This window comes from Notamacropus eugenii, chromosome 2, assembly GCF_028372415.1.
Source record: "Notamacropus eugenii isolate mMacEug1 chromosome 2, mMacEug1.pri_v2, whole genome shotgun sequence".
In the NCBI taxonomy this organism is placed as follows: domain Eukaryota; kingdom Metazoa; phylum Chordata; class Mammalia; order Diprotodontia; family Macropodidae; genus Notamacropus; species Notamacropus eugenii.
Genome location: NC_092873.1, coordinates 172758980 through 172785120, shown reverse-complemented (window position 1 = coordinate 172785120; position 26141 = coordinate 172758980). Strand labels below are relative to the sequence as shown.

The 26141-nt window shown below is 37.9% G+C and overlaps 1 protein-coding gene across 3 annotated transcripts in view; it reads right to left on the bottom strand.

The window, feature by feature from the left end:
- The window catches only part of FHL5 (four and a half LIM domains 5), a 74767-nt gene that overhangs the window by 15876 nt on the left and 32750 nt on the right, over positions 1 to 26141 (bottom strand). For all 3 annotated transcript variants that reach the window (XM_072642882.1, XM_072642881.1, XM_072642880.1), the window contains 3 exons: positions 12245 to 12416; positions 1764 to 1938; positions 516 to 685 (listed from right to left, as the gene is read on the bottom strand). In XM_072642882.1, the coding sequence (XP_072498983.1) occupies positions 516 to 685; positions 1764 to 1938; positions 12245 to 12403 (504 nt within the window). In that variant the 5' untranslated portion in view covers positions 12404 to 12416. The remainder of the gene's footprint in view (positions 1 to 515; positions 686 to 1763; positions 1939 to 12244; positions 12417 to 26141) is intronic.

Sequence of the window (26141 nt, the reverse complement as noted above, 5' to 3'; positions counted from 1 at the left end):
TGGTCAAATGCCCAGTGGCAAACAACTTAGAAATATGAAAGCTTTAAACCAAGGAGTCATTAACATTGCAGGAGTATAATATGGAGAATCACACATCCTGTTTAAATTGGCTTCCTCCAACATTTTCTGAGCCAAAGCCATATTTCTCTGAATCAATTACGCTCAGTGGATCAAAATTTGTTTTCTAAGAACTATTTTGTATTCAAAACACTTTTGGCTACCCCCTTAAAAACAGGAATTTACATTTCACAGCAGTCAATGGAACTGAATATCAAAAGTCCCAAACTAATTGGGAAGGATGAATTAACCAGTTCTGAGCAGATTTTGGACCCACTCCTACTGCAAGAGCACATTGTTTTGGAAAAGCTTGAATTCTGAGTTAAAATGAACAAAATACAAGTGTAGTATCCTAATCAAAAGTAGCCAATGACCTCATCTATGTCCACATATGTATATAAATAAGAAATCTGCAAGCATACAAGATTCCATGTTTTCCAAATTTTTAAGGGAATTACCTTCTTGCAAGACTTGCAGTGTAGAGCAAACTGCTTCTCAAAACAGGGCACACAGTAGTTTTTATTGTCCCTGGTGACTATAGGGTCTGTTCCTATAGGTTTTTGGCAAGACTGACAAACGAAACAAGTTTCATGCCATTCGTTTCCCTGGAATTCTATTTTTCGTGAGCCTGCAAAATATAAAAATAAAAATCAGCATCTTCTAAGAAATAGTTTAAACACATCTGTAACCACATCTTATCCAGCCATAGGTCAACCTGTTTAAAGAGTATTTTTTTTTTAGTTACAGATGACTAGACTGGGAGGAAGGATGGTGGCTTATTTAAATTGGCACTGTTTATTTCTTAAAAATACATTGTTGTCAACCACCAATAAATAATAGAATGCTTTTCTTGAAGACACTCTCCAAGTACTGTATATATTACTAACTTGGAAACATTACCCTTCAGAAAGTGATATGAATGAAGCACATGAATAGTTTCAAGTGGTTTAGATAAATTTGGGAATCTTAAACCTATGCTACAGTTATTGCAGGAGAGGCTAAGAATGAGCAGAATCCATCCCTATCTTTTTGAGGATAAACGCTCTGCCCTCCCACAAAATGTTCATGGTGTCAGTGACAGGGGCGTACCATAGGACTGATTGGAACATTGATGTGTCTCCAAATCAATTGTTTTCTAAGAACCAAAAAGACACACTCTTGTACTCTTCAGGTGAAGACTATTGGTGCTTAAAGAAGGTTACTAGCAGAATAAGAAGAATTTTCTTCTCTCAATGCAGGGGTTAACCTATAACTCTGTTTCATCCTGACCTTTAGTCCTTATGAAAATGAATGGTACATGAAAGTCCCAAAAATTTGCTCCAAGAAACTGGAGATAAGCTAAATGAAACTATTTAAACCCCCCTTTTTTCTGATCCCATTAACTCATGCTCTGGATAACTTGATTAGTCACTATGCGGACTTCACATTTAACTTAATTCTACTTTTTGAATTCTTCCCATGACCATAAAATTAGTTTTGGAGAAAAACACAAGATAATAATGTTTATATTCCAGGAGAAGAAAGTGGTTTTCAGGTTGTTTTGTTTTAAATACAGAAGCAACACTAGATGATCTTTGGAAAGATGCCTCCCTCAAAACTAAAGGATAATTCTTTGTCAGCTGCTAGTCTATTCAAGTGCCGGAATTTAATTAAAAACTGTAATATGACACTTTTATTTAGTGATTGAAGAGTCCTTGTTATCTTACCAGGCATAATGGTCTTCTTACACTGGAAGCACTTGGAGGAATACTCATTAGCATAACAGTCAGTACACAGCAAGACTTCATCCTTGACAGCAAAAGGCTTTTCCATCAAAGAGAGATTACACTTGGCACACTTGAAGCACCCTTCATGCCAGTGTCGGTTTTTGTAGGAAAGATCCTTTGAGACAGTAAATAAATGTTAATTAAAAGCATTTGCTGCAAAATAGGCCATTTTATAAGACAAAACTAAATACTCCCAGGACCCTGGTACCAGTAGGTTGTGCTGGTTGCTTGAGAGAAAAATTATCAGCGATTCTGTTATCTATAGGGAGAAGAAATCTATAAGCTCATTATGGGCCAAGCCTGAGGTCTTCTTGGTGGATTACCAACAGACTGTGGCAGAATAAGCTGAAGTTTTGTTTGTCCTTCATATTCACTAATATTATGCAGCTAGGTGTTAGAGTGTATAGAGCATAGGACTTGGGCCTCAGGAACCCGAATTCAAATCCTACATCAAATACTTACTAGCTCTAAGTCTGAATAAGTCAATTTCTCTATGCTTCACTTTCTTCATCTGTGAAATGGGGATAATAATAGCACCCATTTCACAGAGTTGTTGTGAGGATCAAATGAGTTAACATATGTAAAGTGTTTTTGCAAATCTTAATTTAAAATGCTATATAAATGTTATTATTAATTATCATCATCATTCTGTTTATGACTTGAGGGATTTATTTTTATAGAAAGTTGGGGCAAGTTCTAAAGGGGTGTTACTAGTGCCTCCTCTGGACTGTGCCTTGGCTTTAAAGGTTGCCAGTAGGTTAATTGATGCTGCAAATTAAGGCAGTATGGCTACCATCATGATTAAAAGTTGGTCCTTAGAACCAGAACACTGAGAAACATAAAGGAAATATTATACATTACTATTCAAATGAAAGCATGAAGGAGATATGATTTCAGCAGACTAGTGAATTCCCAGTATGAGAATACTCTCTGTAATGTGGATTAAAACCCATTCATAATTTGGTAGCTAAATTCTTTAGAGATCACAGACCCACATAATTTTTAGAGTTGGAAGAGACCTCAGCAGCCACTTATTCCTGCCTATACCCAAAAGAAATTCCCATTGTAACATACTTGACAAGCTATCTTGTGTCCTGTCTTTGAAAATTTCTAATTGAGGGAACTCATCAGCTCCCAAGTTAGCACATTCCACTTTCAGACATAGCTTAACTGTCATAGACAACATTTGAACCCATTTCTTTCTGACTCCTAGCCCTATACTTCACCTACTACACCTTGTTAGCTCTATGCCAATATTATATTACTAAAATATTCCATATTCATTTATAGTAACCAAAAATAAAGCAGGTAATTAGTTTCTCTGAAAAATAAAGTTATACAATGTATAAGACAATTAAACACAATGTATAAAGTGGATCATTTCTTCTTACTTGATAAGAACTACACTCTCTCTCTCTCTCTCTCTCTCTCTCTCTCTCTCTCTCTCTCTCACACACACACACACACACACACACACACACACCTCCAAGTTGTCAAATACTGTTGATTCTACTTTTATAACATAATAATCTTGATCTATCCTTTCCTCACCATTCTCTGTGATAATACCCCAGTCCAGGACTTCATTTATGTTCTGAGGGACTATTTGATAGATTCCTAATTGGTCTCCCAGCCTAGTTTCTCCTCCTTGAAACCATTCTTCACATTGCGCCCAGGTTAAGTATTCAGATTTTATCATGTCACTCACCTGCTAAAAACTCATCAAAGGTTTCTCATTTTCTGGTTTCCCTTTTTCTTGTAAACCAAATCCAAATGCCTTAGACTGGTATTCCAAGCCTTCTGTCACATACTGACTGTGTGACTTTGGTCCTGTGGGACCAGGAAAGAGTGTCCCAGGAAAATCTCTAAATTTATAAATTGAAGTGCAGTGGCTAATTGAATTGCTAGAAGAGTTCCTTATAGGGAGCTTCATATGACAATTAAAGCAAGAGCACAACAAAAAATAATCAGTAGAAACCCCTCCCTCCAAGAAATTGTATTTTACTTTAAGAAACCAATGACAATGAGTTAATTTAAATAGTAAGCATGTTCATCAAATGGCAGGCATCTGAATAGTCTGCAGAAAATTTAACTTTGCTTTAAAAGAAATAGTAACACAATGATAGTAGTTGAACTTTCATATACCTCTCTCAGCGCTGGACAAATCTAACAAAAGATAAATAGAAATGAAAATATAGAAGTTAAATGAAGAACTCCAAGCTAAAAGATTCATGGGAGCTTCTGAATGGGAAGTTTAAGGAATATACATATTTCTTAGTACTACATACTAACTTAAAACAAACCAACCATGTAGTAGGGCACAGAGAAATTACAATTAAATGTAAACAAGAAGAAGCAGCAGTGCAGATTCTCAAACATATCAGCCCAGGATGGGAGTCCAGTGGAACTGAGTGAGAGAGAAGTGCAGGACCCCCAGTAACAGCAGCAGCCTCTCCTGAGACTATCCACTTGCCGATTAAATGTCTGTAAGTCACCTAGTAGAACTTCCAGGAGCCAAGATGCCAGAGTGATATGTAAGTGCTCTCCCCCTCCCCTTGTTGACCTTGAAAAACCCAGAAAATATCTCCCCAGAAAAATCCTGTAATAGTGGGATCAGCCAAAGGGGTAAACAGTCTCTTAGCTTGAGAGGCTAGGAAAAATCGTTAAAAATCTTGCTGTGGCTGAAGGAGAATAGTGCAGCACCAGAGCTGTCCCAGACGACTCCACTTCAGTGAACCAGGAGGAGATCTTGAGCCCCAGGATGTAGAGCATGTAAGCACCAACACCAGGGATGCCAGCTATGCCTTATCACAGCCAGGGGAATCGGGAAGACACTGGAGCAGACAGGGCCTCACCAACCACTGAGCCTGCTTCTGCTGTGGCTCAGGGGAGGAGGAGACCTCCTGCAGACAGACCACTACCCCCCACACCTCACACCTCAGAGTAACCTCAGGGAAACTCAGAAAGACTTCACCTGGCCTCTGCCTTGGCACACCAGCCAGCTGAGCACCAGGTAAACTGCAGCAATCTAGTTTCTAGATGAAATAACCAAAGGCCACAACACACAAAGTCTCAAGTTCTCAGCAGAAGAACCATGGGACAGAAGCCCCTGTGCCCCAGAAGCAGAGATCCACTTTAAAAGCGAGGAAAAAGGCAATCATCATGAGCAGGAAGCTAATCAGAAGAGAAAAGACCATAGAATCTTACTATGAGGACAACATCCAAAACATGAATACAGAAGAGGTCAGAAACCTCAGAAAGAAATATAAACTGATCTCAAGCCCAAAGAGCATTCTTAGAAGAGCTCAAGAGGGATTTTAAAAGCCAAATTAGAGAGGTAGAAGAAAAGCTGGGCCAATGATTTTAAAAATATTAAAAAAGAATTCATCAAAGAGTTTAAAAGGAAAATTGGACAAATGGATAAGATGAAAGTCCCTACTCCTGAGGAGGCCACAGCCAAATGGATTAAATGACTTGTTACAATGGAAAATAATCAACAGAGGGAAGGAATTCGAATTATGACAGATTGGAAAGACTTCTTTTACAAGCTGAGAATTTAACTGGGACTTGAAGGAAGCAAGATAAATTAGAAGACTAAGATGAGTAGGGAGAGCATTCAAGGCAAGAGATAGCCAGAGGAAATGCCGGGAGTTAGGAGATAAGAGTTTCTTGTTCCAAGAACAACAGCAAGTAAGCCAGTGTCACTGAATCAAAGAGTACATGGTGAGGAACAAGGTACAAGAAGACTGGAAAGGTAGAGGAGGGTAATATATGACTAGGTTATGAAGGACTTTGAATTTCACAGGATTTTATATTTGATCCTGGAGGTCATAGAGAGTCACCGGAGTTTACCAAGTTGAGATTAATATATGGTCAGACCTGTGCCCTATGAAAATCACTTTGGTTGCTTAGAGGAGGATGGACTGGAGTGGGGAAAGACATGTGGTAGGCAGACGAACTAGAAAGTTTATTCAATAGTTCAGGCATGAGATGAGTCCCTGTACCAGGGTGGTAGCAGTACCACAGGAGAGAAAGGAGTACGTTTGAGAAATTGCAAAGATGTTACAAAGCTGAAATTGTCAGGCCCTGGCAAGAGATTGGATATTGAAGGTGGGCAGGGAAGATGAGAGATAGGAGTCAAAGATGGCACTTAGTTTACAAGACTAGGGAATTGGGAAGATGGTAGTGCCTTCAAAAATAATCAGGAAGTTTGGAGAGGGGTAGGGCTTGCGGAAAAGATAATGAATATAATTTGGGACATACATGTGTTTCACAAATAACACACAAGAGGCACTGGAGTTTTTGGGACTCCAACCTCTAAGAGGTTCACTCTTGATCTGGTCAGACAGGCAAACACCATGGGAGGAGTTAATAATCAGTTTTATTCTGGTCTTCTCAAAGGGTTGCTGATATGGAAGTACCAACTCCTAGAGCATTCCCTAAGCACCCTTCTTTGTAGAGCTGGCATGAAGAGGGGACAATTGTCCCTACATCTCAATGGGGTCAATCAAGACAGGCAAAGCTTGTACACTCCCCTAAAGCCCCTTAAGCCTCAAAAGTGTCTGATTGAGGTACACACAGATTCCCTACTTACTGACCAGTGACCATTTGCCTTATAGGACAACAGACAAAGAAGTCATCTTGCCAACAATGGCCTCACAGATTAACTTTAGTAATATTGTCATTCTGTAGAAGTGTAGTAAATATTACATTATGTCACCCCTTATCTCATAGCACAGCCTCAGTAGGACTGTCTACTACTATGATTCTAGGAATTACTATTTGGGAACCTTGGGGCTATTCTGGGAGTTATTATCTAACACCTGGAAGCTAGACATTGCCATGGCCATGGACCCTGAGAAACTCTACTCTAAAAAGGATAACAAAATCCTCCTTACATATAATATGATATCCAGTTCTAGATGTCTAGTTGGTAGTTGGAGATAGGAAACTGGAGATCAGAAGAGAGATTAATGTTGGATTATCAGAATTTATGAGAGGACCAGGTAAAATAATACAGAGGCAGAAGAGAAGAGGGCCCTGCACAGACCCCTGTGGTATACCCTCAGTGAGCATGACCTGGATGAAGACCCAGCAAAGGAAAGTGAGAAGGAATGGTCAGATAGATAAAAGGATAACCAGGAGAAAGTAGTGTCTGAAAACCTAGAAAAGAGAAAGTAACAAAGAGGAGAGGGAGAATGATGGTTCCAAAATCTGCAGAGAGATTAAGAAGGACAAAGGTTGGGAAAAGTCATTGGATTTGGCAGTTGAGAAATCACAGGTAACTTTGGAGAGGACTTTTTTGGTTGCATGATAACAGAACTTCTGATAGTGAAAGTAAACAGTCCAGTTTATGAAAGAGAAATTGAACTAGCTAGAAGAGGAGTAGAGCTGGAAGAACATAACCCAGATGAATGTACAAAATTGTTTCAAACTTTTAAGATTATTTTACTAAACTCAAAAACTGAGGGAAAAAACAAACAAAAAGCTATAGTAAGCTCCTTTTATGAGACATTATAGTCTGAATGCCAAAATAAAGCAAATAAAAAGAACTAAAAACCAATATCACCAATAAGTATTGACTTAAAAATTTAAAATCAAATCCTGGGCAAATATTTACCATGACCAAGTTGCCTTTATACAAAAGATACAAAGGTGGTTTGATATTACGAAACCAATTAGCCACAGTAAAAACAAAAACATTCACAATCACATGATATAAAACATTCACAATCATATAATATAAAAGATGCAAAAAATGTCTGACAGATACTGAATACTATTTTATGCTTAAAGATAAAAGTCTACAAAGCATAGACACAAGCCCTTTTCTTGGCTACTCCAATACTTAAATGGATCTATGATCTCATGGATTTGGAAATTCTATCCATGCCTGCTCATCCTGTGGGACACATGCCCTTTTCTTCCCCCACAAGTTCCCAGTTACAGATCCAGCCTGTGTCCTGGAAATTTTCCTTACTTTTTCCTGACATTGCAAAGGTACAAGTAAAGCACTTGTGCAGGTGAATGCTGAAAACTGAAAATAAATAAATTAAAAAAAAAAAAAAGAAATTCTGTGCTTTCAACAGGGTTATAAAACTGAAATGTCAAAGGTGGAATTTTGAACCCAGATCTTGATCCCAAGCCCAGCATTCTATCCACTATACTGTGCTGCTGCCTTGCACATAATAAACACTTAACAAATGTTTGATAAATTGAATCAAATGCATCAATAAAATCACAGGTATTTTCAAATGTAATCTATTGCTTCAATATTTCAAAAGATTTGTGATTTCATCAAGGAGAACTCCTTTAATGTAACCTCTCCACAATTATCTTCCTCTTCCTCAGGGTAATTTGTTTTTGAAGGCTTTAAAAAGCAATACATAAACAGAAAGTGTTTATTAATTAAAAGTATTTATTAATTAAAAGTATTCAGTATAACTCCTTTACTGAACTCTTGAATCTTCTTTATGCACAGCTCAAACCTTGTTACTCCTAAATTGAAATCAAAACAATACAATAAACAAAATATTGGCCCTTTATCTAAAGCAGGAGTTCTTAATCTAGCTTCTGTGACCTTGTTTTTTTTCCTATTTTATAATTATATTTCAATATAATTGGTTTCCTTTGGAATCCTCTTGGTTTTATTTTTTGCATTTATTTAAAAACGTTATTCTGAGATGGCATGACTATACTACCAAAGGGAGGCTATAACCCAAAAGAAGATAAGAATTCCTGAACTAGCGAATAAAATACAGAATCCTTAGCCTGGTATTTAAGTCCTTCCAAAGTCTGTTTGGAGCCTGCTCTTCCAGGCTTACATCACTCCCCTTCATTCAGCCTACATTTCAGTCAAACTTGGCTATTTTTTTCTCCTTTGATCTCATCTTGCCCTCTCTTGCTTCCTGGTATTTACCCAGGCTATTTTTGTCTCATACCTGAAACACACTCCTGCTTCATCTTTGTTTAAAATCTTTTATTTTCAGGCAAATCTTCTTGGATGAAAATTATTTCTCTCCTATTAAATTTTCCAGTGGTACTTTAAATAGTTCTTTTGTTCCAATCACCCCTTCCTTGTATATTAATATATGTATGTGTATATATATGTATATGTGTATATCTATCTATATGGAGAGGGAGGGAGGGAAGGAGGGAGGGAGAGAGAGAGAGAGAGAGAGAGAGAGAGAGAGAGAGAGAGAGAGAGAGAGAGAGAGAGAGAGAATTCTTCCCATTAAATTGTAAACTACCTAAGGGCAGAGATTGCCCCATGCAGTCTTTGCATTTGTGTTTTACATTTATATATTCACAATCTAGGGCAGTATCTCACATGTATTGGTCTAGACTTGAGATTTCACTGCTGTGAGAAACTCCCTTCATCAATGTGGACATGCAACTCTTATGTAACTTCTAGTTTAGAGAGTTGCCTGAAACATCAAAAGATTAAGTGGCTTGTTCAGAATTTCACATCTAGTATGGATAAGAAGGAGGACTTGAACCCAAGTCTTCCTGATTTTATTACCAAATGCTGTCTCTGTCTCACCTTCCATATGAAGGTTCTTTTAAAATTTATTATTTATTTTTGACATTTATTTTTTTAAAATGTTGATTTATATATTCTCTCCCTCCCACTTCACCCCTACTCATTGTGAAAGCAAGAAATGTGATATCAATTATTAAGTGGATTTTTAATACACATTTAAAAAATTGGATTCAATCAATTGGATTTTATCATATATGTACTATGTGTCAGTACTGTGTTAAATAAAATGGTATAGGTGATGCCATTTGACTTGTATGACTTAAGTGAGGCAATTGCTCAAAATGGTCAACCTCACTCTCTCTTCCAGAGTCATTGGAGTCCAGTGACAAGACAGAAGTCAAGAACGACTGTCAATTGTTCTGGATGCAATGGATAACCTTGGTGTCAAGCGTCTGACCAAGCCCACTGCCCTCATGACCCGTTGAAACAACCACCTGTTCTGTAAGGGAATTCTTCACATACTTGGGGTGGATCACCCCCTAATTTACCAGTGGGTCTGAGGCCTGTTGGTTACCCTCAACCTAGTTTAGTCTGACTGCTGAGATGGTTGTACTGGCATGTGGCTATGCACATTACAGCTTTGTGAAGCTGTGAGAGCTGGGTGGCAGGTGGGCACCAAAAGTGGATGAGTAACTCTGAGAAGGGTTTGGCAGCCCTCACAATAGAGGTACTAGTCCTCCTTGAGCACCCCATAGCAAAATGTGGTCACCTGGAGAAGTCCATCAGTACTGTATGCCAGTTTCATGATGGCATTCTTGCATGGGTACTGGATAATGGACAATGCTCTCATGCTTTTCCAGTCACCAATGGAGTGAAGCAGGTCTGTGTGCTTGCTCCCATACTTTCCAGCATAATATTTAAAGTGATGATGTCAGACACCTTCAATGAGGATGAAAATGGCATCAAGGCCAACTAACACATTAACAGTAAATTACTTAACTTGAAAAGACTATAGGCCAAGACTAAAGCGTAGGGAGAGTTGGTGTGAAACTTTTTGTTTGCAGATGATTATGCACTCAATGCAGCCTCTGAGACTGATACAACAAAGCATGAATTGATACTCTTCTGCTTGTACTAATATTAACCCAACAGTTAACACCAAGAAAGTAGAGATCCTCCACCAGCCAGCAACACATCATCCATACATGGAACCATTGATTACAGCAAATGGAGAATTTTTGAATGCTATGGTTAAGTTCAGTTACCTTGGCAGTATACTTTCCAAGGATGTACATATAGATGATGAAGTTGACATATGCACTGCCAGAGCTAGTTCAGCATTTGAGAGATTCCAAAAGAATGTATGGGAGAGAAGAGATATTAGGCTGCCTACCAAACTGAAGGTCTACCAAAGTCATTGTGTTGACTTCATTATTGTATGCCTGTAAAACCTGAACAGTCTACCAATGCCGTGTCAGGCATTTGAATTGTCTTAGGAAGACTCTGAAGATTACCTGGCAAGATAAGGTACTGGACACTGAGACTGAGGTCCTTTTTTGAGCTGAACTGCCAAGCATTCAAACTCTACTGCAGAGACCACAACTCCAGTGGGGTGGCAACATTGTTTAAATGCCAAATGTATGTTTGTTTAAAAGACTATTTTACAAAGAATTCATACAAAGTGGGCACTCACATGGAGGTCAAGTAGAAATCATAATAGAAAGATACTCTCAATGTTTCTCTGAAGAACTTTGCTATCGATTGTGAGACATGGAAGATGTTGGCACAGGACTACCCAGTATGATTTGCCTGCATCAAAGAATGTGCTGTGCTTTATGAGCAAAGCAGAATTATGGTAGGTCAAAAGAAACATGAGGTGCAAATTTAGAGACATCTCTCTCCTAAATGGTCATAATGCACTAATTATGCCCACCCTGTGGTAGAGCCTTCCTAGCTTATATTGATATGATCGGCCACAGCCAGACACCCTGTACGTTGACCCCAACATCATGATGTCATTTTGGTCCTTTTAGAGTATGAAGGACCAATAATAAAAAGCTACAACTATGCTAGGTTCTAGAGTACAAAGAATACAAAGGAATACAAAGACAAAAATTCAATTGTTCCTGTCCTCAGGGATATATATATATATATATATATATGGACATATATTTCATAGGACACCTAGGGGATAGGGAATGGGCCTATGATTTTTCACTTCTAGGTGAGAAAACTCCCTCCATAATGCAGGTCAGCACCTTCTCTGGAACTTAGTCTTTAAAAGTTGCTGAGAAGCTAAGGGTCTTGTCCACTTTCATCTAGTCATTATGTGTCAGAGATGGGACCTGAACCAAGATCTTCCTGGCTTCTAGGCTAACTCTCTACCCACTGAACCACACTGCCTTTCCACTCTCATCTATATCTCTATATCTATATTTGAATATAGATATATTTATTTGCATATATGTACAAGTAGAATCAAAATAGCTATAAAGGAGTTGGGGAGGAAGGCATTAGTATCTGGGAATATTAGAGAAATCTTCATGTAGGAGGTGGTGTTTGGGCTAATCTTAGAAGGAAACTAGGTATATTCTATGAGGAAGAAATGCATTCCAGACATGAAGGACATGGAATTCACCTGTCAGGAATAGCCAGAAGGCCAGTTTGGCTGGACCATAGAGTGCATGAAGGTTAGTTGGAATGAGATTGAAAAGGACTTAAATACTAGACACAGGAGTTCTTATTTGAATTAATACAAATTAATATTTGACATTTGTGATGGAAGTAATTTAAGGAGTCAGTGATGTTATGCGTTCAATGGCCACACAGAAAATACAAAGGAAAGTTCATTTTGTTAGTTTCTAACGTTCATGTTTAGGCATTTCAGTGAGTTCTAGTATCTAGGAATAAGACCCCAGTGAAGAAGGCAAAGGCTCACCTTTGAATCATACCCAATGGTTTGCTTGCACTCCTCACAGATGTTAGAAAAGAGCTGGTCATAACAAGGGGTACAGTAAGCCTCATTGTCCTTTAGTATATACTCCTTTCCACAAAGAACTTTCATGCAGTGTTGACAATGATTTTGATTATTTGTCATTTTGGAGTTGATTCTGTTCAGGAAGAAATGAAAAATGCATTGAATAAATTATATGAATTTTTCCCTTTCATTGGGAAGAATGAGATCTTGGCACAGAAAGAGCCAAGAATTTTCAAGGTCACTTCAGCTCAGCACAGTTCCTAAAGGAATTAAGTCAGATTCAGACAAAAAAAACACCAACAAAGTAGATACACAATCATGGTGGCACTTAGACTGACCAAGGGCTGCTCACGTATCCTGGCTACACTTCTGTTTCATAAGAGCAGTTGACAAAATGCCTTAAGTGAGCAGTCAGTTGATGACAGGGGTCTTGTACTTGGTTCCAGTAATCAGTGGAGAGTTCTGTTTGTGTTGAAATGAGGAAGCTTGACCACAAGGGAATAAAAATAATCTGCTAACATCTCCCTGAGTACGTTATCACTTGTGGGAAAGTTCAGGAGGTTGAATTCTATAAGAATGCTGGCAGTTCTCTGCTTTTCCAACTTAAAATGAAATAACAATTTGTAGACACTGTCATTTCCCACTTCATGCATTCATTTCATAAATGGATGCACCTACTCAGTGCCCAGGACTGTGCTCATTTGTGGGATCATAGAGTTAACACTTGAGAGGGCCTTGGAGATCCTCTAGTCCATAGCACTTTCATTTTACAGATGAAGAACTGAAAGCCACAGAGGTTAAGTGACTTGTCCAAGATGCCACAGCCAGTAAGGGACAGGGTCCACAGAAAGCCGGGTCCTCTGATTTCAAATTCAATACTCTTCTAATTTATACCATGTTTCTTTTCACATTGCTTACCATGGGGCACATGAGGAAGTGTAGCACACACAGTTAACAATGACAATACTAATTAAAGTTGCTGAAATAATTTGACTTTACTGTTACAAAACATTTGTCTCTATTTGCCTATTAGTTTCTTTCAGATACCCTGGGAATCAGACAGTGCATGTATTATTATCCCCATTTTATAAGCCAATTTTAGGGAGTTTCAAATTACTCATTCAAATTTATACAGTTCACAACTAATGAAGGAGGAGATCAAATACAGATCTTCCTATTTTAAATACAAAGTACTTTCTACTTTTCGTCTTGGGGATACTTCCCTAAGATAAGTAAGACACATACAAGTATTTGAAAGATCTATGTTTTCTTTGGGTAGGGGTAGGGAAAAGCAGGGGAAAAGGTAGTGGGGAGAGAATTTCCCAGTCCACCAACCTAGAGTCTGTGACTACCTAAAACCTAGAAGTTTCCTGAAGTTGTGACTTGCCCAGAACCACATTACTGGAAAATGTCACAGAAGGAGTTTGAATCAAGATATTTCTGACACCAAATCTGCCCCCTCTGTTCATTCTGCCAACCATCCTTTAAGGCATACACCCCAAAAGCTAAATAACAATAGACAACAAAAATGAAAATGTAATATAATATAAAATGTAAAATGAAAGGTAATATACAATGAGGTGTTGAATGCAGAAAATGAATGATGAGACAGGAAAGAATCAGAAGGATAATATGTAGCTTAGAGGAGAAAGTGGTAAACCTTACCCAGGAATTGGTTTAACAAAAAATTAGACCAAACAGAAATAAATGTTTCCGTGCGATCACAAATAATATTAGAACAAGATCAAATGCTTGAAAAATAGAATAAAAAGTAAGATAGCTTGACTTGGGAAACAAGGCAGGGAGAGAGAATTTAAGAATCAGATTCCCAAAAAATCATGAGCATTATATATCAAGAAATATAAATTTAAACTATGCAGATCAATTAGAACCAGAAGGCAAAATAAAGATAAAAGAATCCACAAATTGCTTCCTGAAAGAAATTCCAAAAGGAAAATTCTTAGGAATGTCATTTTCAAAATACAGAGCTCCCATATCAAAGAACAAATACTGTAGGGATCCAGGATGAAGCATTTCAAGTACAAGGAATTTATAGGTAGTATCACACAAGACCTGGCAGCTCCTACCTTTAATGAGAGGAGATTTTATACAGCATTCCAAAAAGAAAAGAAATAGGCTCTCAACCAAGAATAATGAATCTCCAAATCTCAGTACAATCTTAAAAGAAAATGATTTTTTTTAATGGAATAGAGGACTTTACAATATTCCAAATTGGGGGAAAAAATAGCACAAGTTTGGAAATACAAACAAGAGCCAATAGAAACCTATAAAGATAAATTTATTTCAGTCACTGTAAGGAACATATGAGGATATGTTGCTAACATTCTAATGGGAGACAAGAATGAGTATCCCTTCAGAACCTTAATGTTTTCAAAGGATATTAAAGAGTAAAATAATAAAAATCTGAGGTCTTAAGAATGAATTGGTTCAATTCTGAGTGTTTTAATGGAGGAAAGAGAAGGAAAGATAAAAGAATGAAAACACCAGTATGTAAAGGAAGAGAAAAGGGGGATGGGACTTGTTATATTTTATCATTGGAGGGCTTGACAAGAAAAATACACACAGAAAAGATAGGGGGAGTGGTCATCAAATGAACTTTACTCCTATACGAAATGGACAAAGGAGGATTTAAACCAGAGTCTGATGTAAAAATGTGTGACACTCAACAGGGAAATGCAAGTGTAGTCTTAAGCAGCAGAAAAACACTTAGGAGGGAATAGTTAAAAAACTAAACAAACTTGCTAATTTTGAAGAGGCAAAGAGAAAAGACAGGAAGAAAAAGAACTAGAATTTAGGGGGTTATCTTGGATTATCTCTTAGACAATTAGAAAATGAATGAATAAACTGTGTAGGACAAAGGTAAGGCAGTGTTATTGTACCATAAGAAAATTTGAAAACAATAATTTCAGAGAATTCTGGGTATTATTAACCAACAGTGTGAACTGAACAGAAACAGATGAACAATTTATATGACAACAATATTGCAAAAATGCTAATTTTGATAGGATTAAAAATTCTGATCTAAGTAATGACCAATCAATCATATCTCTGGAGGATCAATGATGAAGTATTTTACTTACCTGCTGATGGATAAATGATGGACACGAGGTGTAGAGCTATATTTTTTGGACACAGCTACTGTGTGGATTAGGATTTAATTCTGTTTATACCCTCAATTGTGTGTGTGTGTGTGTGTGTGTGTGTGTGTGTGTGTAGGAGGGCAGATTTAGCCATAGTGATGAGAGAAAGGGAGAGAGAGAACCATCGAAACACTTTCAGAATTAATAAAAAATAAAATAAAACACTCTGGCCAGTGTAAAAGGAGCAGATCCTCAGTAAAAAAACAAAACAAAACAAACCAACATACAATACTAGCTTCATAAGCCATTCCCACAGAAATATCAACTATTAATGTGCTTTTGATAGACAAAGGATATGCTCTTGGGGAATTATAGTTTAACTATGAATATCGAAAGAGTATTAATTATTAGGACTGAGCAACACTCTATGAGGCACAGATGGAGAAAAAGAGTAAAAGAACTTTTTTCTTAAGAGACTGAGTGAATGAACTGTCATGGAGAAAGAGTTGGAAGTTGAAGTCTTATTTTGTAGAAATTCTGTAGAGGGACTTTGAGAGAATTCTGAGAGAATTGTGATTCCTCTAGTAAGGAGGCATCAGCAGTTGCAGCTAATGGAGGTGACTGTAGCTGTGATCTTTCTCACGGAAGGTAAAATCTAGAAATATTTAAATATGTCTTTGTGTTATTTTTACATTGTTAATAAATTATTTAGCCAGTAACATTGATGTCTATCTAAGCCTGTGAAACTGGGAAGATAAAGTAGGAGAAAAGGAAGAGTGGATTGAAGGGAGAGGAAGAGAGAATTTATGGGAAAATGTTTCATTTACTTATAAAGTGTTGAGATCAGAAAATTGTCTACTTCTGTTTATTTTCAAAGAAATATCAAAATACAGCCCTTTATATTCTTAGAACCCACACAGAGACTCAATGAGCTAATAGCAGGTAGAGAGGATGAATGTTGGTGTGATTGCCAACTAGAACAAGCTCTTACTACTCATAATGGGCTATGAGTGGGAACCATTCCTAACGCTTGTTATATACACATATGTATTCTATTATCTTAATACATGTTATACTTCAATACTTTATTTCACCTCCTTTAAGAATGCAATTCCTCTCCACTCTAAGCAGATGGTTTTTAACAAGTGTTTGGGTCAAAAAAGTCATCACCCTGTGGTCAATATGAGTTTGAGCTCCTTTGAATTCACCTGGGCAGGTTCATGAATGACAAACATATGGGCCGGTTCTCATTGGGCTTATACTTACTGTCTTTCTAACTTGATAGAACCTGTCAGAGATAAAGCTTTAATGGCAGACTCCAAAAACTTCAAGTCAGTTATATGTAACATTGAAGATCGACAGTGGTAGTTATTTTTTTTTTATTTTAAGATTTTTAACAAGATGCATGCTGAATGATTGATTTTGTAGTTTTAATATTTTCATACTATAAATCCATCCCCCTCAGCTCCCCTTAGACATTCCATCCCTATGCCTTCTCATAATTCTACTCCTGGTAAAGAAGTCTCTGACAAATTTTTTTAATAATACATACACTTTATTAATAAAGATATTATTGTATTATCATTTACTACCTTCAGAATTTCAAGCTATAGCTTTTGTCAGTGCTCCTCTGAGGTCATAGAAAAAAAAAGAAATTTAGGCCAGAAAGTTCCCAGTGAAATATGAATATGACCAAAACTCTTTACAAGGATCACTGAATTCCATATTTGATTACTGCAACAGAAAATGTCATTCTGTAGTTAATACAAGCACTCTCAAAAGGTTATAGAGGGCTTAGAAACAGAAGGAAAATAGATTTGGTTCTCTTGAAATGTTTAAAAATATATGTCTGATTCATATTAAAAACCATGAGGTTCCCTCCTCTCCTACCCACTCTACATCCATGCTCTATTGTCAATTGCTAATAAATCAAATCTAAAAATGAATTAAAAGGAATCTTAGAAGTTAGGTTCAGAGAGGTTAATTAACTTTTCCAAAGTTACACAGCTACATAGCTTTCCCATAACTTTTACATTTAGAATTTTAAAAACTGTCAACATTATTATAATTTCTGAAAACTTTCTCTACTTTTCCTTCCTATTTTACATCCTCAGTATCACTGATCTGGCCTATGGCAATAACTTCCTAACTTGTCTCACTGCTTCCAGTCTTTTTCCTCTCCCTTCACCCATGGTCCAATTCATTTTATACACTGTGCTAACCATATTAACCTCTGTAAGTAAGAGATCTTGCCATGATACTTCTCTGCTCAGATAAGGTTCACTATTGCTATGGAATTATACCTGGATTCCATGAAAATTTGAGGCGCTTCAGGTTCTAGTTTCAAGGTACTTTACCAATTTATCTCACTAATCCCCTTACAGTAAACTACTGATTCTTTCTTGAATATATCCTGTATCTTTTCTCCTCTGTATCTTTTGTCTATGCTATTTCCTCTTCCTGGAATATTCTCCTTAATCTCTGCCTACTGAAAGTCTTTCCCTATTCTGAAATTAAACTGATTTCACTTCACAACAGAAAACAGAATTAGGAGCTATGGATAGGCACAGGTAGGTTTAATGAATGGAGGCACAGGCAAATTTAGGTTTAATATATGGAAAAATCTTCCTAACAATTCTAGGTACCCTCCAAAGTAGAACAGGTTGCTTCAAGAGGCAGTGAGTTCTCCCTCACTGCATCTCTTTTAGCAAAGTCTGGATTTAGTAAAGTCTGGATTTGCCTGACATATTATAGAAGGGATTATTTTTTTTCTTTTTCTGGCTATGGGTTAGACTGAAAGGCTCCTGAGGCCATTTCCAACTCAGACATTTGGTAAATCCCAGTTCAAATTCTACCAATATCACTCCCTCCCCCAAACAGTTGGAAGTTCTCAATTTTTACCTCTCTCTGAGTCTCATTTCCCTCATCTGTATAGAGTATTTGTAGTGTCTGCCTCATTGGGTTGTGATAAAACTCAAAGGAAATAATGAAATAACAAATACTTTAAACCTCAAAAGAGTTATATAAGCACTGGCTAGTGGCAGCAGTAGTAAACATAGTAGCAGGACCATCGGCAGCAGTACTACTACCAACAGCAGCAGAAGCAACAGTAGTAGTGGCAGTAGTAGTAGTAGTAGGATCGACAGTGGCAGCAGTAGTGGTAGTAATAGTCATCATAACAGGGAGTGCAGGAAGGAGGCAAAGCCAAGATCTTGGAGCAAAAGCTGGAATTTAACTAAACATTCCAAAATTCCCTTCCAAACAACTTTAAAGTAATGGTTCAAATTGAATTTTGGAGCAGCAGGACCTACAGAAGGGCAGGTGAAATAATTTCCCAGCATAAGACAACCTAGGACAAAACAGGTTTGTCTCATCAGGGTGGTGGTTGGCTTAGAGTACAAAGCAGGCTGCCACAGTGCTGGTGCATCAGTAGCAGCAACAGCTTTGGGAGCTAATGGTAAAGAGGTCAGACAACCAGCCAGAAAGAGATGACAGGAGATTCTTTGTTGGCACGGGGCTCAGGACCATGTTGCATTGCCCATACACCGTTCTGGATCGTAGTGCCAGGGCAAAGGGGAGCCCTAGCACTTATGGCTGCAAGGGAACAGGGAATATAATTGCAGCTTCTGAGGGGAGGAGAGCACTGCTCACAAAAGAGCAGGGGTTGCTGATAGAAGAGAGGGCAAATTAAGGGAGGCAGTGGTCAAAAGCAAAACAGCCTTTTGAGAAGGGACAGAATAAAAGGAGAGAGAGAAAAGGATCAATGGGGAAAACTAGAATAGAAGGAAATATGGCTAGTAATCATAACCGTAGGCAGCTAGGTGGCATAGTGGATAGAGCACTGGAGCTAGAGTCAGGAAGGTCTGAATTCAAATTTGACCTCAGAACCTTATTAGCTATGTGACCCTGAGCAAGTCACTTAACCCTGTTGACCTCAGTTTCCTCATCTATAAAATGGGCTACAGAAAGAAAGGTCAAGCCACTCCAGTATTTTGCCAAGAAAACCCCAAGTGTTTGAGTTGAACATAGAATAAGTGAATTTACTTATTTAGTGTACATTGTACAATTTTATCAGGTTACGTATAGCAACAAAGAATGTTTCTACTGTGGTTGATAAGACTGAGTTGTAGGAAAGGTTAAGATTCAGAGACATGGATACTTTAAGAGATTTTTTGTAGGAAGGATTTAGGGGGCACATGTGGCATTCCAAACAGCAGGAATAGCACCCAAGTTCGTTCAAAGAAATTGTTGTTAAAAGTGTAAAGAGAAGGGAAGTACAATGTATGAGAGACAGAAGACTCCAGTCTTCAATATGCCAAGCTCAAATCCCAACCTGGTCATGTAGTTAGTTAGGTTAATTATTTAATGTATTCAGGCCTTGGTTTCCCCATCCATAAAATTAAAATGTTGCAATAGATGATCTCTAAGATCCATTCCAGGTATAATATGGTATGATCTATGAAAATAGAGATTATTGAAGGAAGAATATTTGATTTTCTTCACTGAAAAAGGAAACACAAGCCAGCACATTCTGGGAAATGGGAAATAACAGTCAAGTAAGGAAAATGCTATTGGGAAATCTTAAAATACATTCTTAGAATTTTAAAATTGTTACTGGATCTATGAGTTTATTGGAGTTGATACTGGAATAAGATTCAGTCAAGACAAGAGCAGGCTTAGTGAATTTTTCTAATCAGATCCATCTAGTTATACCTGCTGTTTCCAAAATATTAGGAGGAAATTACCTCCGTGCTTCTCTACCTCATTCCCACATGGAGTGTTCTAAAGTTCAGTGTGTTTTGGTCCAGTTGAGGGCTGCATACAATCTAAAGAACTTTGTGTTTTCAATCTATTCCCAGAGTGTTAATGGAACCTTGTGGGGAAGGAGATGACAGGCATGGGATACTTAAGACAAAATTCATCTGGCATAGTCAATGGAAGACTTCTAGTCTCTGAGAATTTGAAAACTTTGAACAGCATTGACCTATTATTTACAACTATACAGATTCTTTGTATGTGCCATCACATAGTCAGCAACATACTACTTGGTAAAGTGAAAACTATATGAGTTCTGAATGTCACACATTCATTTAGGGACATTAAATGTCACACATTTAGGAATCTTCCTTTGACCACCTGGACTTTCAGGGCTCATTTTACAACTGGTATAAAACAGTGAGCCCAGAAGGCTGGATACCTTTTCCAAGATTATGGATGACCAGGTGAAAGATAAATATAATTGAAATGTGCATATACCTCTGTTTGGTCAGTAGAGCCAAATGGCATCAGACATCATTGGCTTAAAGCACTTCTGGCTTTACATTCTATCCCCTGTACTGATTACTATCAACTATAAAAAATTTTCAGGTTAAAACAAATAAGACATCACACTATTTTTAGGTATGAGCAGATCTGTCAGAAGACACAACCCACTAGGGTCCCCCAGCTCTCTCTTCCTCCCTCTCTCCCTTTCCTCCCTTCTTTCTTCTTTCCCTTCTTCCCTCCCTCCTTCTATTCTTTCCTTCTTGTCTATCCCCTTTTCCCTCCTCCCTCTCTTCTTTCCTTCATTCTGCCCCTCCAGCCTTCCTTTCACAAACAGTTTTATAAACATCTATTTATGCAAAGTACACTCTGCTAAGCATCAGGGAGAAATGAAACTAAATAAGAGAAGTCTTTGCCCTCTAGGAGTTTGTAGGAATATCTTTGTTGTAAATGAGAATGTGACATATGTCAAAGGTCTGTGATTTATATGAGAATTGCCTCCACCCAAGGAGATCTGCAATCCATTTTTAATATACAATCTAATAGAGTTGCCTGAAGCAACTTAGAATATAATAAATATAGAAGTGTCCTTACAAGTTCACGTGAAGGATAGTCTGCTTGCTAGATGAGGAAAGCTCATGGAAGGGCTTCGTGGAGAAGATGGCATAGAAGTAATCACTTAAGGGATAGGTTGGATTTTAGCATGCAAAGATTGATGTGGGGAGGGCATTCCAGATAAAAGGAGTACAGAAGCATGGGACCATATTTAAGGAATTGTGAGCACTCTGATTTGGTTGGAATGTAGAGACCTTATGGGGTATAAGATAAATATAAATTGGAGCCAGATTGGGAAGAATTCCCTGGAAATGAAATAGGCAATAATTTAGCTCTTAGTGTCAGGCATTATTTTAGGTACTGAAGATATTAAGAATAGCTTTGTGTAACTAAGTCATTTTGGTTATTATAAATACCCAAATTAACTACAAAGAACGTATGAAGGAAGACATTGTCTGCATCCAGAGAAAGAAGTGATAAATAGAAGTATGTGTAGAGTGGTTATACATATACACGCACACACACACATACACACATATACACATGCATACACATATGTCTATATAGGCATATGCCTATATATATATATACACACACATATACATACACATACATGCATGTATTTGTGTCCAATGGTAGCCATCTCTAGGGTGGGAGGGGAAGAAAAAAAGGGAAAAAAAAGAAAGTTCCATGATAACTTCATTACATATTTAAAAAGAATAGCAAGTTATACATAATAGATTTGCAGTTTCATGTGCAGTCATCTTGTTTTTCCTATTCTACTATGTTACAGAAATATCAGTTTTATTTCTTAAGTTCAGAATAAAATAAAAAAAAAATTAAAAAGATTCTCAATGCTTAAGGAGGTTATACTCTAACAGGGGAGAATACAACGAATATAGGGCAAATAAAGGAAGGGAGTGCCCAGAGAGTGGACTTGAAATGTTTCATTCACTTAATATGAGTCTTGGAGGAAATAAGGGAATCCAAAGGCCAGAGGTGTTGAGGAAGTACATTCCAGGCGTGGGGAACAATCAGTAAAATGATCAGTAAAAGCCAAAGAGAATGTGTCTGATATAGATCTGAGTCAATTTAAGGAGAGACTTTAATGCCAAGTAAAGTTGAGACTTTTACATGTGGGAGTCTCTGAAAACTATTTTGGAACAGAAGTAATGTAAGGATTTTTCAATGGTATTAATACACAATTTATATAGACTCTACTGATATTAAGGGATGGCACGATATAGCAGGAGTAGCAATGGATTTGGAATCAGAAAAGGTTCAAGGCCCTTCTTTGTTTCTTACTAACCTTGAGTAAAGCACTTGATTTTTCTGGGCCTGTATTTCCTCATCTCTAAAATGGAGTAGCATGTAAGCTCCTTGAAGGCTGCAGTTGTTTTGCCTTTGTATCACTAAGGCCTAGCAAAGTGCCTTGAATATTTAATTTTCGGTCCAGTCTTGTGATTTGATTGGTATAGGGAGCCCCCAGAGAAGAAATTTCCTCAACAAATGCAGATTGGTAAATGTTCTGAAATCTATAGTCTTTAGAGAATTTTCTGGTTTATCAAGAGGTTAAGTGACTTGTCAAGGGTCACATAGACAGAATGTGTCAAAAGTAGGACATGAATTTAGTATTTCTTGATTCTGAAGTCAGCTCTTCAGCTAGGTGGTACAGTGAATATAGAGTCAGAAAGACCTGAGTTCAAATTGGCCTCGGACATGTTGTGCAACCCTGCAAAACACTTAATCTCTGTCTGCCTTAGTTTTCTCATCTGTAAAATGGGGAAAATAATAGCACCTTGTTGTGAAGATCAAATGAGAAAATAATTGTAAAGTGCATGGTACATAGTAGATATTACATAAATGCTAGCAAATATAGTCATGTTATTTTTCTCCATCCATATCATCGTAGTACCTTCCACCCTAAAGAGAACATGCTAACAGCATTTTTGTTGAGTTTCAGCTGTACTCTATTTGCCAGACCTTTTTGTTTGGATCTCTGCGGTGGGGTCATAATTTCCTACAGACTGTCTTGGCTGGGCCACCCTGACTGAGTGATTTTGGGTGAATTGTTTCATCTTTCTGAGCAGGTTTCCTGAGGACTAGACGATCGCTCTGTAGAGTCTCTTAAATCTTTAATATTCAGTAACTAATTCCTAAATCAGAAATGCTTCCCTTCTAAACATTTCTATAAAGACATCAATAACACAATGGCTACCAGTCTTTAAACTTATGGATGTTTACGTTGTTGTCTCTCTTTTTTAAGACCCATTATGCTTTCTGGCTTAATTTCATCAAGCTATGTATGTACACTTATGACATTTCCCAAAATTCAATGGATAAGTAGTTTTAATCAGCCTTTCCCAGTATATTCACATCCACCCAGGAGGGATATAAGATTGAGGAACAAAGGTACAGTGGAAAGATGACTGGTTCCAAAATCAGAGAACCTGGGTTCCAATCCTGATTCTGGTGACTACTACTATGTAGTAGTACTGTGTGGGTTACTCTACTTATGGGCAAATCATTTAACTTCCCTGGGACTTGGTTTCATCATTTGTAAAATGAGGGGAATGACACGCATTATGTGTGTGTGTATATGAATATGACCAAAATGACATCACTATGCTAGAGTCAAGTTTCAGTGTGGCAGATCAGAACAATACAAGCTCAGAATGCTCTACCACAGGTCGGACACAAATAGTCTGCATGAACATTTGGGGTGGATACTCTAGATTTGTGCATCCTGCATTTCCTTTGTTTCAATTCTTTGCTCATATAGCAGAGCACTTTCTCTGATGTTAGCACAACATGCTGTGGGCAGTCCTGTGCCAGTGTCTCCTGAGTCACACAATCAATTCCAAAGTTTTTAAGAGTGACCTTGAGAATGTCCTTGTATTGCTTCTTCTGACCACCATGTGAATGCTTATCCTGTGTAAGTTCTCCTTTAAAAAGTCTTTTTGGCAAGCATACATTTTGCATTTGAAAAATGTGGCCAGCCCATCGGAGTTATGCTCTCTGACGCAGAGTTTGAAAGCTTGGCAGTTTAGTTCAAGTAAGGACCTCAATATCTGGTACCTTATCTTGCCAGGTGACCTTCAGAATATTCCCAAGACAATTCAAATGGAAATGATTCAGTTTCCTGACATGGCACTGGTAGACTGTCCATGTTTCACAGGTATACAACAATAAGGTCAGCACAATGGCTCTGTAGACCTTTAGTTTGGTAGTCAGACTGATATCTCTTCTCTCCCAGACTTTCCTTTGGAGCCTTCTAAACACTGAGTTAGCTCTAACAATGTGTGCTTCAATCTTGTTGTCAATGTGTCCATCTCTGGAAAGTACACAACCAAGGTGAGTGAATTTATCTACAGCGTTCAAAACTTCTCCATTTGCTGAAATGACAGTTCCCTGTATAGATGGTGGGGTGGTAGATGATGGAACTGCTATGTTTTCTTGGTGTTAATTGTCAGGCCAAAATTAGCACAGGCAGCAGAGAATTGTTCCAACATCCATGAAGGCAGCTGAAGCAGGTGCTATGGAGCTCTTAGAGCTTGATTGGACATTGAAGACACCAAGGTCATCCACTGCATCTTGGGGCATTATCAGTTGTCTTGATTCCATCCTGCCGCTGGTCTGTGATGACTTTGGAGGAGAGAGTGAGGCTGATGATTTTGTAAAACTCTGCCTCACTTAAATCCAATTTACGCACAAATCAATAGACATCATCTACACTTAAATCCAGTATGTGTGTGTACATATGTGTGTGTGTGTGAGTGTGGGTATGTATCGTTTTCTTTGATAGTAAAGAGTCTGGAAACAAGGTAGTTTCTCACCAGTTGTACAGATGGCTAAATTAACTGTAGTATATTAATAGTACCACAGCTGTTGCTCACAATGGGATATCGCTGTGTACGTAAGAGACAGTGAATATGAAGAATTCAGAGAAGGGTGAGAATATAAATAAACTGATATCGAGGAGTCAATCACTCAGGCAACAAATAATAAAGTGCCTACTACGTGCCAGACCTTGTAGCTAAGTGCGAGGAATATAAATGTGAAAAAGGAAAATAGCTCCTCATCTCAAGGAATTTGCAGTCCAATGAGATAAGACAAGACACAAAAAGAGGCTAAAGAGCAGGGTGGGGTGGGGAAGAGAAAGTACTTGACATGGGGCAAAGATGGAAAAGCCCTGTGGAGTGCAGCTGAATGGCAAATGAAGAGATGACTGACCTGTGAGCCTTTCTTGAATGCAGGTTTGGGGAGGAACTCTCCCCTCTGCCCTTGGGGCCCAAGGGTCTGAGGAATAGAGGGCACTGATGAGATTTGAGTACCAGGGCTCAAGTGATCTCGGATGATGGAGAATAAATAAGAACTAGGAGAACAATATACACAAAGACTGTAACAATATAAATGGAAGACAAAAAACTTCAGCTGACTGTTGTATAATCATGATGACCAAATGTCCTGGAAGAAAGAACTGAGAAAATGTGCTTCCCTCACTTCTTGTAGAGGTGGGGGGCTTGGCTGTGAGGCATTGATTGTATTTTCAGTTATTGTGGATGTGAATTTTGTCACTCTTTCTCCCCCTCCCCCCTTATCTTTTTAATTCTTTTTTCCCCAAAGGTTGGCTTCTGAGAGATCAAATATATTCAGATTTACAAAAAATAATAATACAAATTAATTTTCGTAGTGACAAGAGTTGCTGTAGATGGCCTCGGGTCACACCCAGCTCTGATCTATGAATCAGATAGCCCAGTTCAATCTTTCACTGATCTTGAGAAAGGAGGAAGCTTTCCCCCCTGGTTTCTATTAGGCAAAAGTCTTACATTTTTAATTCCAATGATGTAGAGATATTAAAATGCAAACACAGAATGCTGATGTTTTTCTTATTTGTTCAATTGGCTATAGAGGTACCAAGTGCTACTTTGTTAGTTCAG